Source organism: Rasamsonia byssochlamydoides, assembly GCF_041956645.1.
Source record: "Rasamsonia byssochlamydoides strain NRRL 3658 unplaced genomic scaffold VTN77scaffold_6, whole genome shotgun sequence".
Classification (NCBI taxonomy): Eukaryota; Fungi; Ascomycota; class Eurotiomycetes; order Eurotiales; family Trichocomaceae; genus Rasamsonia; species Rasamsonia byssochlamydoides.
Window position 1 is genome coordinate 160,351 of NW_027192389.1, and position 15,650 is coordinate 176,000.

Below are 15,650 nucleotides of genomic sequence, written 5' to 3' on the forward strand. Positions count from 1 at the left end.
ATAGAATAATGATGCAGGTGGAAATGTGCACCTGCCCCCTGGCCTTGTTTTGCGCAGATGATTTGATCTCTCTGCAGGCCGACATTGTGAGAGTCGTTCTATGCCTCATGATGACATCAAAGAGTGAATGCATGTGAGCACAGGAGATGAGCACATGATGAAAACGATACTAATTTTGTATCTATCGAAAATAATAAAAATGATATCCTTTTGGTCGCTCGGACCTGTTAATGTGGCGAGCACCCTTGAGATATATATATATAGCGCCGTAGAAAAGTCATTTCAGTTGATAATGGAGGCGCTAGAGCATGATCTTTTCTGTTGCTATGTGGAGATATCATATCAGGGTTATGGGGCGAGCAAGTACAGTCGGAGAGGATCTTCACCGAAAGGGCAGAATGGAGAGACACCCGACAAAGTAGGGCCTTCTTTTGTTGCAGCACGGCTGATCTCAGCGGGATCTATTTTCGGATTCCGTCGATGTGGGATCGCCTCTATGGAGCCAGTGAGTTGTATACATATGACTACTTGGTCTTGTCTGCCGTACCAGACTGATCTGACAACAGTCATTCAACGCAGTCGAGGCGACGTGAAGCAGCCGACATTCCGTCTTTCCAGAGTAGCCTTGACTGGCATCCTTTGGGTGCCGCGGTGCCTCGACGAAGCCGTCATTAGAAACCCTTGCAGAAACAAGGGGACATTCGCCGAGGCATACATTGCTGACTTGGACGCAACCCCTGGGCTTACCTAGTGCATGAACGCTGTTGGATACTGCTCGAGCGCGTCATCAATCCGCGCATCATCATCATCAGGGGGTCGGTTGGAGCTCTTGGTGCAAGTTTTTTCCGTCAAAAATGGAAAGAATTCGAGTATGAATGCGAGAACCTCGACGACCGGGAATTGAACGAGTGGGAGAGGATGGAGTGTTTACACGGTGATAAGCTATATGAGAACCCCTGGCAAATACATGCGTCATCGATCTCATCAACCAGGATGTCAAGGCTGTCAACCAGGCTGTCAAAGGGCCGCAGAAGAAACCACGAAAAACTCCCCGGCTCTTGCAACGGCTGAGACCGTCACCAACATCAGACATCCCTCTGGATATCATCCTCCTCATTCTCAATTTTCTCGGACACAACAGGGACATCCGCAACGCGCTGTGGGTGTTCCAGCAGTGGGAGTGGCAGATCCCAAACTGACTGGGTATCGGCGCTCTCGATTCCCCCAAAGAGATCATATTTGAATCGATCTAGATGGCTGTGAAGAAGGCTGCAACACAATACAACTACCAGAGACAATGAAGGTGATGGACATCCGCCGAATGTGAGAGGTTTCAGGTATATGTCTGTTCTGGTCTTCTCTCATCTTTCTTACCAGGTCGTTAGGCAGCCGGCCAAGATGAGTGGGCAGCTTCAGACGTTGAGAAGTACAAATCAGAACTGGGGTACTACTACTACAGCATAGAAGTCGAGCTGATCGACACAAGGACTGTAGGCAGGACGAGAAAGAGAGAACAAGTCAAGTCTAGTCTGGGGTAGTCCAATCTGAAAATGATATCAAACAGATAGAGAGCTAATAATTATTTATCTATTTATTCACTCCATTCTGTGCCCAGACAAGTTCCCTATATCATACACATAGAAAAAAAAAAGGAAATAACTCATTTGTTCAAAACAACAAGACAACAACGCCAGAAGGGGTATCAATGATAGTACATCAATGGAGATGACCAACAATAGAACACAGCGGACCAGACCAGCCAGCAGAGACAAAGGAAAAAGGTTATACAGTCAGAACGAGAAGTGAAGGTTCGGGAAATTGGGGTAAAATCACAAGAAACTCGACTTCTACGGTTGAAACCGCAGGCGGAATTCTCGCCCCTTCCCCTCTTCTCGGACCTTGTATAAGAACCTGGCAATGGCCTCCTGCTCCACCAGGCCCGCGCTGTTGAAGTGTTTCCGCACCGCCAGCGCCAATTGCTCTTTGCCGACCCGACCCTGGCCGATTATGCGGTGCAGATTGCGGTCGTGCCGATCAAGATCGTCGTCCGACAGATTATTCCGCGTATGGTCTCCGTGCAAACCGTTCTCCATTGTCATAGCGGTCCGCTCCGATTCCCCCGCTGGCGATATCTCCTGCTGCTCACCGTTCACCCCGCGTCGAGAACGTGACAATTGAGCCCGTCGAGCGGCGATCGCGGTCGGCGACCGGAGCCCAATCCCCGAGGAGAGTAGCAGCTTGGAGTAGGGTTTCGAGTATGCGCTGGGAGTCGACAGCTTGTAGGCATGGCGGTAGTCGTGGAGGATGGAGAGAGGCATCTGAGCCCAAGGGATCTGAGGAGAAGGAAAAACGGTAATCAGTCACCGTTGAGGAAAATTTAACTCAAACCCATTGAGGACGAGAACACAAGCACTCTCTGAAGCAAGAAAACGACAATTGTCCATAGTAAAGACAAAGAAAGGTGTACTTACTCCAGGCAACTCATCTGTCTGACCTGCACCGTCCTCACCCGTACCAGGCACCGTTGCGACGGCCGTCACCGTAGCCGCCACCTTCATATCTTTTGTGCTCATCAACGGGGCCGCGGCACCAGAAGCGGTGGCTGCTCCCGATTTTCTGGCCTTGGGGCCTGGAGCCTTGTGTTCCCTCGTCCCGCTGGACGCTTCCGACCTCGAATCGTCGGCTGGTCGTTGTCGCGGGGGGGCCATAATAGGCAGTCAGGCAGAGAACGGCAGATCCGCAGCAGGTGGAAGTGTAAGATTGGAAGGGCAGAGGATCGAGATAAAGCGACTGTTCACCGTATAGAAAGACAATGGATTTGGAGGAACACCGGTACGCTGCTTCTCATGCTGAACGGCAAAGAGGAGGAACGACAGCACCAAGATCCATGGATCTGCTGGAAACGATTCTGATCAGCTCGACCGCGTCGGTGGGCGGTCTATCCTGGCAGAATGAGAGGCGTGTCTGCATCTGGAAGTTTAGGGTTTTTGCTTCCCAGCCCTGATTACCTCATTGTACCGCACAGGCACGTGATTCGGCCGGAGCCAACTGCGGAGAAACTCCGGCACCGGACATCAAGTGCGAGGGGATTCAATAGATAACGCCATTATTATTATGTGATTTCGTGTCATGAATCCTCTCACCTGGCACAGTATACATTGGACTGTACACTTCGGACAAAGTACAGAATATAAGAGTCTCTTGCTGTACCACAGTCATCGTATCAGTCGACGTGTTTTGTTCTGTTTGAGTGTCCTCTGTAATAATTGAGGGGTATTATTCATTGACTCCGCTGGATGAAGAGTCCATCTGCATTTGTTGCATAACATGTGATAGACGCTACCTGGCAGTAGCATGTGATTGAAATTGCTGCCCCAACTTTCGAGACGCCGGATTCCAGCTATTATGATTTGGGAGCATCCTAGTCTGTCATCGACTCATTGTCGGCATGCCTAGCTCATTTACTACTGCGAACCTGCGATGGGGGCATATCGGGGAGAAGTTTCCTGGAATTAGACGCACTACAAGGAAGGTATTAGCTGATAATGGTTAGGTTAGTGTAGTTAGTACTCCGTATTCCACACGATAATAGTCAAAATACGGAGTACAGAGTACCCCGTCCAGGACGTCCTGGCATGGCATCGTTGACCACCCGCTTGTTCTATCGGTACCCTGCGTGGATCGTGGTTGAGGCAACGTGTGGTAATTCTTTTTCTCTTTTCACTTATCGTATCGTACCGACTATACTCCGTACGTGCGAAAGATTCGACTTCTTTGCCTTGAAAGTTGGCACAATAATAAACGGCTTGAGTCGCTTGACAGGCACGCCGACAGTCCATCGGGACACGGGGACTCGGGATACGCACGGGATACGCACGGGATACCGTGAGAGATATTTTTTTTCGGTCAACTCCACCGCGGACACAGTCCGACGGACCACATTCATTCACCGAGGCCTGCCGGGAAGTCGATCTGCCGGAGATTCAGGTACCAAGGAGGACATCCGTCTTGACAATTGCATGACTAAAAATTCACAGGATTAGTGATGCTCCGCTCACAGTGACTGGAGATGTGGCATTCTGGATCGGGAAAGCCGGGGGGGTCTCCGAAAACACCCGATGCTCAGGTCAGCCCACACGGCGGAATGGCGCATCTTGACTGGCCCATAGATTTTTACCGACTCCCTGATTCAGAAGTCGTAGTCGGTATTTACCCGGCATGAGGTAAGAATTGACGTGATTCTGGCCGGGGGCCGTGGCTATAAGACGGGTGATTGCCCCTTGGGGGTCCCGCACTGCACCCCCGGATAGATGCATATCATAGCGAGGATGACGCAACCGGGTGGCGTCACTGGCGTGGTTGAGGTTGGAGTGTCGCAATCGGCGCTCTATCGGGTCTCGGGTTCGCAGCTCTAGACCCTCTCCGCACGGTCGGTGCGTGCCCATAAGACTTCTGGGGAAACTGCTCCGTACTCGAACTCGAACAACCGCTGTGAAGGGAAGATAATAAACCCGACAAACAAGCGGCTTTGTTCTCCCTGCAATCGACATGAAAAGTGACGCGACATGCTCAATAATGGAGTAGACAAGTTTGCGTGGTTGTTGATACGGAAAATCCGGTCAGAGAAGTAAGGGTGCTCCTCCGTAGGATTCCCTGCATGCAAATAGCCGGCAACGATCTGGAGAACACCAAATTCCAACACCAACGAAGTTATCACCAACATACCACCCCAAATTGTACCACTTTATCGCTGCTGCAGTCGCATATTAGCACTGTATTGAACCCCTGGAGTTATTCTTGGTAAAAGGGGGGCGGCGGGGTAGCTTCTCTGTTCTCCGCATCTCAGATTAAAAATCTTAGCACCCCCAAGGTAACCTGGCGAGAGGCGTACAGTAAACGCCATAAAGATACCGTGGCAGGGGCTGAAGGTGAGACGATTCAAGACGATAGATTGGTGTAACATGCGCAAAGTACTCCGTAGTAGTCTCGTTCCGCAGGTGATAGGGAGCTGAAGCACAGCCGTGTCAGACTGCATAGCCCGGATCATCCATCTGCCTCTATCTTCAACCAGATCTACTCCGCAATCGATAGTCTGGAGTGAAGAGATAAGCATTACTCCATGAGGTAAATTTCAGGAGGGGAGCAGCCCAAGAGATAAGAACAATTCACACCGACAAAGGCCGAACAGTGGTGCCAACCTTCTCACTAATCCGGAATCTTCATGACTAGATTCCTAGGAAGAGATAACGAAAACTACCTCTCGTTTTGGGGCGCTTTTTGAAAAGAGTGCAGTAGGCACTGCTGTGTTGGCCTGGTCCTCTGTCGATAGCAGGGGGCCAGCAAGAATTCGAGAAGCCATGAATTGTGGCGGCTGACAGGAGAAAACAGCAGCCATTAACACACAAGAACTGTCATGACACAATTTATGATGATACATCTTGCTGGGATGGCATTTGAGTCATGAGAAATTGCGTGACGAGGCTGGCGAACTGGCGGTGGGCGAAGCTGATCGCAAACGGTGGCAGGAAGTTAAATTGTCTAATACCCCGGATTCGCCCCGTGGAGTGGAGTGGATCAATCATACAATAATAAACTTTCTGGAGATGTCGACTGCTGAAAAGTGGTGACACAGGTGCAACCAAACCAAAGCGTGATTTACCGTCAATCTCGTTTCTTCAAATAAGAGATCTTCAAACTTGACAGTTTCTGACCAACTGGCCCCCCCCAAAAAAACAAGGATGACGAGAGTGTTGCAGACGTTAATATTATGCAAGAGCGCTAAGTTGTCAAGAGTGCCATGCGTGGAGGGCTGTTATCTCCATCTGGCAGTGTTGGGGCTTGGCGTCATGAAAAATGACGGATCAACATCCATGATTAATTTTTGAGGTTGTAGCACACAATCAAAATCTTCGACCTCGCTAATATGCATTGCAAATGCGTATGGATGATTATCCATACTCTGATAGTCCTTTGGGTCCAGACTTCCCCGCGTCTAATTTGTGATGTGCACCCGGTCGTGGCACAGGGCGCACCGCTCGAATCTTGCTATCAGTCAGGCGATTATTGCGCGAAGGCTACTCCGTACAGAGTACAGCTAAAAAGGTATCATGAACCGCGCCCATTATTGCACCAGAGGAGAAGTGAATTGAATAAAATGGCGGGAACTGTGTAGTTGGTCGCGTTTTCCGGTTTTTTCTTCGTGATATGCCCTTTTTCGATTTCGAACCAGCCCTCTGGGCTTCAGTAGTGTTACCCAGCGGTGTGCCCTGCTGGGAAAATGATGATGCTTTTAGCTCCCTATCTTTCAGTTCCTTCATGTGATTCGACGCATGCTTGCATCGATCATCATCCGTGACTTTTTCTTTTTCCTGGTTCTTCCCTGAATCGGACATCCCCACATTCGTTATCCGCCCCAATATTTGCGTGCGAGATCTGCATTCTCAAGTTATATGGAGTGGACGGAGTAGACCAAACTATGTGTCATAGATCAGAAGGCAATGTCGACTGTCAAGTCATGCGATTTCGGTCAATGGCCGTTCCCTCGGGGAAGAGAAGAGAGCGGGAGAGCCGCTAACCGTGTAGAGTTGCAAGTTATCAAGGTGATGGTGTGATTCCGATGCGGAGTAAGAGATTGGCTCACCAAGTCCCCAAACGTAATGGAAATTCGGCCAGAAGAGACTACTGACTCAAAGTGGAAGAGTCATACTCTTGGGGTGCTGATAACGGATGCAGGGATCGTCGCGAGTGGATTCCCCGGACTTTTTAGCGGCGATCCCGGACCAGAATCGAGATAAGGCGGAGGAAGGCGTGACGCACCTCCTGTTTCGGCATTTTACCCGAGGCTCTCTCCTTCCCCACATCCGCAGTGGCAGCCTCGGGGCAGAACAGAATGTCCTGAGGCTCTCCCCTGCATCCTCGGATTCGAGGGCATTATTGTTAATGAATCCGTAATTCTAAGACCAGGACGTGTAGTATTTGGCCTGCTCTGACTTATAGGCAGCCCTTAGATGCCTTCCTGCTCTAATAAGATTGCGAACACATGGGATGGGACGTCGGGTAAATGGCATTTTAACCAACAATGACCGGCTCATAAATGCTGAATTTAAAGAAGGAAAGATAACGAATTGTCGGGGCTAAGCCGAGATCGAAAATCCGTGCCGTCTATGTGCTGCACATGCAGATCGTCTCGACAGCCGCTAGACTTCATTTGTGTTCCCCGGACTGCCAGACTGCCAGCCCCGAGGGAAAACTCCATACCAGGAATGAGAACTCCGTACTGCAAACAGGACACCTAATGTACTGTAGCCTATCGCTCCATGACTCACCCAGTTTGGTGAAAACCTGAATGGAATCATGAGTTGATTCTCGGGATCGACAGCCTGCATCAGCAAGGAGGCGCACGCAAAGTCATTCCCCCACGTCCCAGAACATTCCTGAATCTCTGGAGATGATCCCCGGATTTGTGTCCTGCACGCACTCCGTACCGGAAATTACTGTGGATAAGTCGCAGCGTCTCCGAATTCCTGTCGGAGCCTAATTAAAGGGAATGGAATGGCTACCTAACCTAGGTATTGTCGTCCTTAACCGCCCGGTGAGGACGGAGTAGCCTTGGACTCGGCTATATTCTTCACCGCCTGCCGATACTGCAGGAAGACTGATTAGTCATCAGCAAATTGAAACTTGTCCTCCCTAAGAGAAGAAAGAAAAAAGAAAAAGAACAAAATTTTTAAGCATCAAGTATACTCCGTATGGAGTACTCCATACCTAGGTACTCCAAATAATCAGCCAATTCGTATTAACAGAACCAATCATGAGGGATTTCAGCAGCAGCTGTTCACCTGAAGTTCGAACCCCCCAAGGAGGATCTATGCACACTAACAGGTAATAATTTTGTCGCCTCGGCCGCCGGAAAAAGTGAATTGAGAAATGGCGACTGAATAATGATCCTCAGGGGTCCTGGATGAGGACTCCGTAATAGTAATTTGCTCCACAGTCAATAATTGCTGCGGACCGATAGTCTGGAGAAGGCTCCTGGCCAATCACAGTCCAGAAAATGGCCACCTGCCCACGACCAGGAATCACTATGTGGTATACTCCATTCAATGGAGCATCCATGGATGATGACGCAGAACGTTCTCGCAGGATTGGAGAATAATTAGGCAATCCACCCGTGGAGAAAAAAAATCAGCTCATCTTTTTTTTACCCCCCTTTACGGAGTAGAGGAGTCTGAGGAGAAGCCCCTAGAAGGATGAACGGATCTTCTGTACTCCGTACGGAGGCAAATGCAAGATGCGTAGCAGCTTGTCCAACCCCAGACACCGTCACATCGTACCATATCGTGGGGTCAGGTACAGCCAAACAGGATCAAGGAGGGGATATATTAGACGAAGACCGGCATCCTCACCCAACCTGCTGGACCAGTAATGATTGGCTCTGAGGTTAGCTACTCTGTACCCTTACTGCATCTAATGAAGCCCTACGCTGTTGTCTGTTCTCAGCCCTCTTTCTACGAAGCACGGAGGATACGAATACTGAAACGCATACGCTGGCTGTGCAGGATGCCGAGCTACCCTGGTCCACCCCAGGCAGACTAGACGCCGGGTGGCGTTGTAAGCGTGCTAGCATTTTCCCCACGGTGCTTCGCCTCCACGCTGTTGGCGCCGGGGGGGAGAATCACGCAAGATAAGCAGAGGCCAGCGTGGCAGATTATTGAGATCCGAGACATCTGTCGCCGACGGGAGGCTCCGGAAACGACAGAAAAGGAATAGCGTCTTCCCTCGATGTCGCCGAGAGGACCTTGCTGGTCGAACGATCAGCCTGCCAGGCAAATTGTTTATGCGAGTTGTCGAGCAAGAATGCTTCTCCAACGATGAGGTCGTTCGCAGTTGTTTAGCAGTTCTAGATAGCAGATGGATTGTTATGACTCTGGGAGTCGACTGGACAAATCTCGGTTTGGTTCGCCAGCGTATCGTTACCAGTTCCCGAGGTCGCTCTCGAAGTCACCGAGTCTGATTAGCTAAGAATGGAGATGCCATCCACTTCCACACCATTACCTAATTATCCTAGTTATTATTGCGCCAGGTGTTCTTATCGGGGCCCCCGGAGGAAAACTCACAAGTCGTGACTCCTGAGAAGATAACCCCTGCACGAAAGCGGATTCATTTGTATGATTATTCGGCTGACCGGAGACCATATCAGTACCTAGGTACGGAGTATGGAGTAATAGTTGGGGTGCTGTTCGAAGTACCGTCTGAGTACCAATTCTGGGGCAGTGCTCTCTATCTGCCTGGAGAACGCCCTGAACAACATCCCGGAAGATTTTCGTGTACCCCCAGAGTACTTCCCCGGGTCTGGCCATTCGGCTAATTCCCTATCAACCTCTGCAGGAGGAATATGATGATGATGATAGATAGATAGATAGAAAGGCCTCCTTCTACTGATTATTGTAGCTTGAGCATGTGATATGATAATCTTCGAGATTGTCAGTTAGGTTGTCCAAATCATCACGAGAGCCAGGTGGTTATCTGCATTCGTCCCCGCTGTTGTCAGGAGCCTTGTGTTCCAGAAATCATCCAGCAACCTCACACTATTGGATTGCGTTAAATTGCAAGTTGATAGGTAGTGACAGTGTTCTTATTTGTTTCCCCTTTTAGGCACGACAACTGGCAGCCTCACGCCATCTGGCGGATGTTTGCTCCGTGGATGAAGGAGGCGAGACTCACTGGCCCTGGACCATTCGGGACGTGATTCCCCAGATCCTCCCAGTCGTGGTCGTCATCACCTCATCCTATCATCATCACCAGTGTTGTCCTCGTCATCGCCATCATCATCGTTGTACTGGGTCTCCGTTTCCCCGTTCGTTGCCCCTCAAACCCCGGAACCTTTTTTTCTGAGACACTGGGGGAACCACTCGCAGGGACGGAAGGGAGAAAGAGATAAAAGGCACAGGGTCTGGTCGCCCTGCCTCACGCGATATTTGCATAATTAGACAGGTGTTGTCCCTTGTATCTGACAATCTGTTTGCTGGCTGTTGCCTCACAGCTGCCAGCTGGGGCAGTTCGAGTCGAGTCGAGGCAAGCCGAATTATTCTCCAGATCTGCGCTGTACCCGCGGTACCCGGGGGCCGAGACAGCCAGCAAGGCTCCAGCTGTCTTGGGCACACGCACCTGGGGCAAAGGGACACCCCCCTGTATCCCAATCGGGCTAGCGGCGTTTCCTCTTGCTCTTTTGGCAGGCAGCTATTGCCCCACATTCCACTTCTTCGACTCGCTCCTACCTCTTTCTGTAAGATTATTACTCCATCCGCCCTGTGCGCTTATTCGACTGGGAAGAGCGGAAAGCCAGATAAAGCGGGAAAGAAAAAAAAAGAGAAAAAGAGAAGGAGCCACTCCCGGTGAAGGGTACGGCAACGGGGCAAGACAAGGCTACCCTGGGAGGCGGACTGTATCTCTATTACTTTTTTTTTTCACCCTTTTTTTTTCATTTTGCCCCCGTCTCCCCCACACACACGCTAAATCTCACTCTTGTCGCACTGCCGCCAGAGGCACTCGGATAACCCCCCGTTCCCGACTCCCCGTCGTCCGCCGTCTTCCCCTCCATTCCTCCCTCCATCTTCCTTACATCTACTCCCTTCCCCCAGATTCTCCTGTCCTTTTCTCCAGATTCCTCTGCAGAGCTATATTCATCCCCAGTTCCCCCTCTCGACCCCAACAGCTTCTCAAGGAGTCTCTTGCCTTACTCTCACAAGATCCTTGCGGTGTTGCTATCCTATCATATCCTTCATCCTAAACTATACAGAACGTGCGGGGGACAAACAGGTCGCTTTGTACGATCCTAGAGCACAAGATCGACCTGGGTTCTCCTTTCTCTGGATTGTATCAGACTAGTCTACTGGTGGATCGACGTTGTCGAGCCGATCATCCTCGGCTTTCACCCCCTTCTTGTCCATCCCTCGACTCGCCCGCTACTTATCTACCTCCGTCCGTCCTGGCCATCCTGTGACAAGCCAGGACTCTTCACATGCCACCCCCGGCTTCGGCAGTCGATTTTTCCAACCTGCTGAATCCTCAGTCTAACTCCAGCGAGGACGACCCCCAAACGTCGTCCAAGTCATCCACCACGACACCGGCCTCATCGTCGCCTGTCGCGGAACAACAACAACAGTCTGACTCGAACATGGCATCCTCCGTCAGCTTGCTGCCTCCCCTCATGAAGGGCGCGCGCCCCGCGACGGAAGAGGTGCGACAGGATCTGCCTCGTCCATACAAGTGCCCGCTCTGCGATCGCGCGTTCCATCGTCTTGAGCATCAGACCAGACACATCCGGACGCACACGGGCGAGAAGCCTCATGCTTGCCAGTTCCCCGGCTGCACCAAGCGCTTCAGCCGGTCCGATGAGTTGACTCGTCACTCACGGATACACAACAACCCCAACTCCAGACGGAGTAACAAGGCACAGCACATTGCGGCCGCAGCAGCAGCGGCTGCCGGGCAGGATGGTGCGATGCTCAACTCCGCGGCATCAATGATGCCTCCTCCAAGCAAACCTATCACTCGATCGGCGCCCGTGTCTCAAGTGGCATCGCCTGACATCTCTCCGCCACATTCGTACTCCAACTACGCCTCCCACATGCGCTCGAATCTGGGACCCTACTCTCGAAACAGCGAGCGAGCCTCGTCGGGCATGGATATCAACCTGTTGGCGACGGCGGCCTCGCAGGTGGAGCGCGACGACCATCCGATGTACCACCACAGCAGCTCGCGCAACCACCATCTCTTCAGCTCGCGCCATCACGGCAGCACCGGTCGCCTACCTTCTCTGTCCGCCTACGCGATCTCACATAGCATGAGCCGCTCTCACTCGAACGAGGATGATGAGAGTTATGGGCACAGGATCAAGCGATCTCGCCCGAACTCGCCCAACTCTACAGCGCCATCGTCCCCGACCTTCTCACATGACTCCTTGTCACCCACGCCAGACCACACGCCGCTGGCTACGCCGGCGCACTCGCCGCGTCTTCGTCCATTTGGCGCCAGTGACCTGCAGCTGCCGTCGATCCGCCATCTGTCCCTCCATCACACTCCGGCTTTGGCGCCGATGGAGCCGCAGCCTGACGGTCCCAACCTCTACAGCCCCCAACCCCATGTTGGCCCCAGCATCAGCGACATCATGTCGCGACCCGATGGGACACAACGGAAATTGCCGGTGCCGCAGGTACCGAAAGTGGCCGTACAAGATATGCTGAACCTGAACCCTGGCAGTGGGTTCTCTTCCGGTTCTTCATCTGCCAATACCTCCATTGTCGGGGGTGACCTAAGCGACCGATTCTAGTCGCGCCGGGTTTTTTTTTCTCCTCCTCTCCTCCTCTTCTTCTTTTCTCTCTGGACTCTGCGTGATGCGCGGATAGGCCAAATTCTTTTTCAATGTCATGTTACGGATAGATTTCTTGTTTTGCATATCTGGTATGATTGTCGAATGTTACTGCGGCTCGGTGTCGTTTGGATGGCGGTTTGATGGAGTCGGTTAGCGTTATAGACGGTTGTGGGTTTTTGTCTATTTCTTTTTTAACAAAAATTATCTTTTGTTTCGGTGTGTTATTGATAAAGACGATACTCCTGTCGTTGCTTCCTGTTATGAACCTTTTTTTTTCTTCTAACCTGCAACCCTTTATCTTCTCTCTCCTAACATATCATCCATCTTCTATCTACCTACCTAACTCCTTCGAACGGTTTTTCTCCCCACTCATGGCTTCCTTCGAGCCCGTGGTTGAATTTCTTAATTTCTACCTCTTTCTCCCTTCCCTTCATCAGCATATATTAATTGAAAAAAAAATCTTTTTGGTTCAGTTCTGGACTGATGAGAAACAACGATCAAGATCTGTCTTGTCTCGTGTGGAATCGTGCTGGTTGACCGGGCGGGAGACACAGCTACTGTATGTTAAATAAACATGTGAGGCAACCAAATCGAAGGACTGTGAGTCGTTTTTTTTTCTTCTTTCTTCTTTTGTGTCTATAGGACTGGAATTAATAGAGGTTTTTCTTTTATCTATCACAGCAATGTTCGATTTTAACAATAAATAGAGATAGATCTAGATCTAGAACTTTTTTTAGCCCTTTGGTTTTTACCCTGTCTCTCCTCTGCTCGACTGAAAGAATCGGTCGGAATCAGTTTACCTACCTGACTTTCCAACTTCTTTCTGTAATCTGACCTGACTGGTCAAGTCAAACCCTCACCTCACTTTGTCCGACTTTATGCCGAGGATTTTTATTTATACAACTCAAGTCTCAACTCGACTTGACCTGACTCAACTGAAAGACAGGGACCTGAGGTCCCTAGGGGGCTATGGATTGGAAAACCCTCACAGTGCCTGCTTGGCCTATCTATACTATTGCGTGATTCACTCTCTGCCTGCGACGCTAGCTAGAGAGCGAAATGTGGGAGATTTTTCCAAGTTTGGTAGACTTTAAATTTAACAATGCTGGCTTTCAATAATGTCTGCGGGCGTTGAAAAATTAATTTCACTAATGAGGCTGAAATGTTCTTTATCAATATCAATTCCTCAAGCCGGGTGTTCGCTGATTGATTGCGATCTAATTACTCGTCCTGATTATCATTCTGCGAGCTTAATATCCCGTAGATTATGAGATGAGCAATTCTTCCAGCACCCAGCTGGGGATGTTATGTTTCGCTAGTAGTTTGGTAGGTCGAGAAGTGTCATCCATTCTCTGCAAGCTCAATCGCAAGGTCAGTCCATGGCCATGCTCAGGCTCATCTCATGCTCCCTCCTCCGCTGCCGCTTCTGCTTCTGCTTCACCTTCCGCTGCTGCCTCTGCTTCTGCTTCCGCTTCCTCTTCAGCCAAAAGATGGGCGTCATCGCCCTCGATCCAGCCGTAGTCTCTATCGGAGTTGGCCTCGTTCTCATCCTCATCCTCATCTTCGTCTTCGTCTTCGTCTTCACTGTCTGCTATCTCATCAACCTTTCGTTTTCTTCGCGGAGGTACAGGGATGGATGGCTGAGGACTGCTGCTGGGCAAGCCCGGGAGAGGCTCGTGCTTGCGTATCTCACGTAGTCCGTCCTGACATTTACAGTCAGTTATGTCCCTCCCTCGGAGCATAAGAAGGGTGATATGTCAACTTACAGACTCGATCAGAAACGGAATGATATTGTCATCCGTCCTCACGGTGAGAACTTTCCCACCTCTCTTCATCACCTCTGCAAATCGCACGTGTTTCAGAACATTGCGGTCATCTGCCATGTCGCCAACCTCAGGAGGCCAATCGCGGTAGAGCACGACCCGCATGTGGATGCAGGTTTCCCACGAGCCCCCCGCAAGCGCGGGATAGAGGGTCGCGCGGGGTTGTCCTTTGATCTTGGTATGTGTCTGGTTGAGCAGCACGACAGCCATCCGACGTGCAGCTGCTAGTTTCACGAGCTGGTTGGCCATGTCGCTGGTCACGTTCCATTTCCGATTCAGCAGCCGCTGCAGCTGCTGGTTGTCAGCAATTCGGCCCTGCTCGAGCCTCGACTTCAGCTCCGTCGCATTGGGGAAATAAGAAGGGAATGGGCCCGACACCGAATCTACGACCAGCAAAGTAGTCCCCTCTGGGGGGAAGCTGGGAGGAGGGTGCAGCAGCAAGGCTAGAAGATGAGGAAGTGACTGCGCCCGGAAATGGGATAATCTTCCCATGCAGTCTTGTATTTTCTCTTCTAGCTCGGAAGAGGAAAGAGTCTCACCAGCAGCAAGCTTGATCGAGCCCGTCAGCATTGCCTTGAGGCGAGGTTGAGGGATTGGCGAGCCGGTGTCTTCGTAGAAGTTAGCATCGACACGACAGCAGGCGGAAACAATACTGACCAATCCAGACTACATGATCACCGGCATGCAAAGCATTGGCTACCACCTTGATGCTATAATAGTATGAGCAACTGAAACTGTCGATCTCAAAACCATCCGATACTTACGCAACGGCAGTCTTCCCGACCCCTGGAGGCCCGTAAATTTCAGTGACATGACCGCGTGGGATACCCGTTATGCGCTGACTCTGGGTAGATTCCGGACCTTCATAGCTGGGCGATGGAGCCAGAGCCTCGTCCAGTCGTTTTAGTCCTGTAGGAAGCGCTCCGAGTGATGGCGGCGACGCGCGGAGAGACTGCGAGGCAGGGAACGAGAAGACACGAGTTGCTTCAACAATTAATCACGGCACATGCTGATAATCTGGCTGTTAATGACTTACGCAGTTCAGGACTCGAGAAGTTTGAGACATGTTCGGTCATTGTCGTTTGAGGCGATTGGACCGGGCATGTTCATGTTTCACTGGCTTGTTACAGGTCAGGTTCAAGCAATCATCGACTAGGAAGATCTGTTTCTGATAAAATCACCTTCTGGGGAGGTGATTCTGTGCTGATGTTTCCTGTGGATGGATGGTTGGCGGAATTGGTCAGCAAACGCGCAACGCGTTCCTCGCGCGCTAATAATTATTAATTCCCTTCTCGGAATGATTTTTTAAGCATGAACTCTACGGAGTCCAGAATTGACCACAAAGCATGAAGTCAAGTAATTAATAAAAAAAAACAAAAAAAAATAAAAAAAATAAAAAAATAAAAAAATAAAAAAATAAAAAAATAAAAAAATAAAAAAATAAAAAAATAAAA

General features: G+C 50.5%; 5 protein-coding genes across 5 annotated transcripts; 3 read left to right on the forward strand and 2 right to left on the reverse strand.

Moving 5' to 3' along the window:
• Nucleotides 1-292: 292 nt before the first annotated feature.
• VTN77DRAFT_7333 (uncharacterized protein) lies at nt 293-751 on the forward strand (the record flags this gene model as incomplete). The annotated part of the gene is made up of 1 exon (XM_069423711.1): nt 293-751. The coding sequence occupies one exon, from the start codon at nt 293-295 to the stop codon at nt 749-751; it is 459 nt and encodes a 152-aa protein (XP_069281139.1).
• Nucleotides 752-1,847: 1,096 nt separating this feature from the next.
• On the reverse strand, nt 1,848-2,708 carry VTN77DRAFT_7334 (uncharacterized protein; the record flags this gene model as incomplete). Its single annotated transcript, XM_069423712.1, has 2 exons — nt 1,848-2,333; nt 2,472-2,708. The coding sequence occupies 2 exons, from the start codon at nt 2,706-2,708 to the stop codon at nt 1,848-1,850; spliced, it is 723 nt and encodes a 240-aa protein (XP_069281140.1).
• A 4,018-nt stretch (nt 2,709-6,726) lies between these two features.
• VTN77DRAFT_7335 (uncharacterized protein) lies at nt 6,727-7,024 on the forward strand (the record flags this gene model as incomplete). Its single annotated transcript, XM_069423713.1, has 2 exons — nt 6,727-6,947; nt 6,997-7,024. 2 exons carry the CDS (start codon nt 6,727-6,729, stop codon nt 7,022-7,024), a joined length of 249 nt encoding a protein of 82 aa, XP_069281141.1.
• A 3,996-nt stretch (nt 7,025-11,020) lies between these two features.
• Nucleotides 11,021-12,331, forward strand: VTN77DRAFT_7336 (uncharacterized protein; the record flags this gene model as incomplete). Its single annotated transcript, XM_069423714.1, has 1 exon — nt 11,021-12,331. One exon carries the CDS (start codon nt 11,021-11,023, stop codon nt 12,329-12,331), a length of 1,311 nt encoding a protein of 436 aa, XP_069281142.1.
• A 1,442-nt stretch (nt 12,332-13,773) lies between these two features.
• Nucleotides 13,774-15,272, reverse strand: VTN77DRAFT_7337 (uncharacterized protein; the record flags this gene model as incomplete). The annotated part of the gene is made up of 5 exons (XM_069423715.1): nt 13,774-14,076; nt 14,140-14,804; nt 14,854-14,906; nt 14,961-15,180; nt 15,233-15,272. The coding sequence occupies 5 exons, from the start codon at nt 15,270-15,272 to the stop codon at nt 13,774-13,776; spliced, it is 1,281 nt and encodes a 426-aa protein (XP_069281143.1).
• Nucleotides 15,273-15,650: the final 378 nt, after the last annotated feature.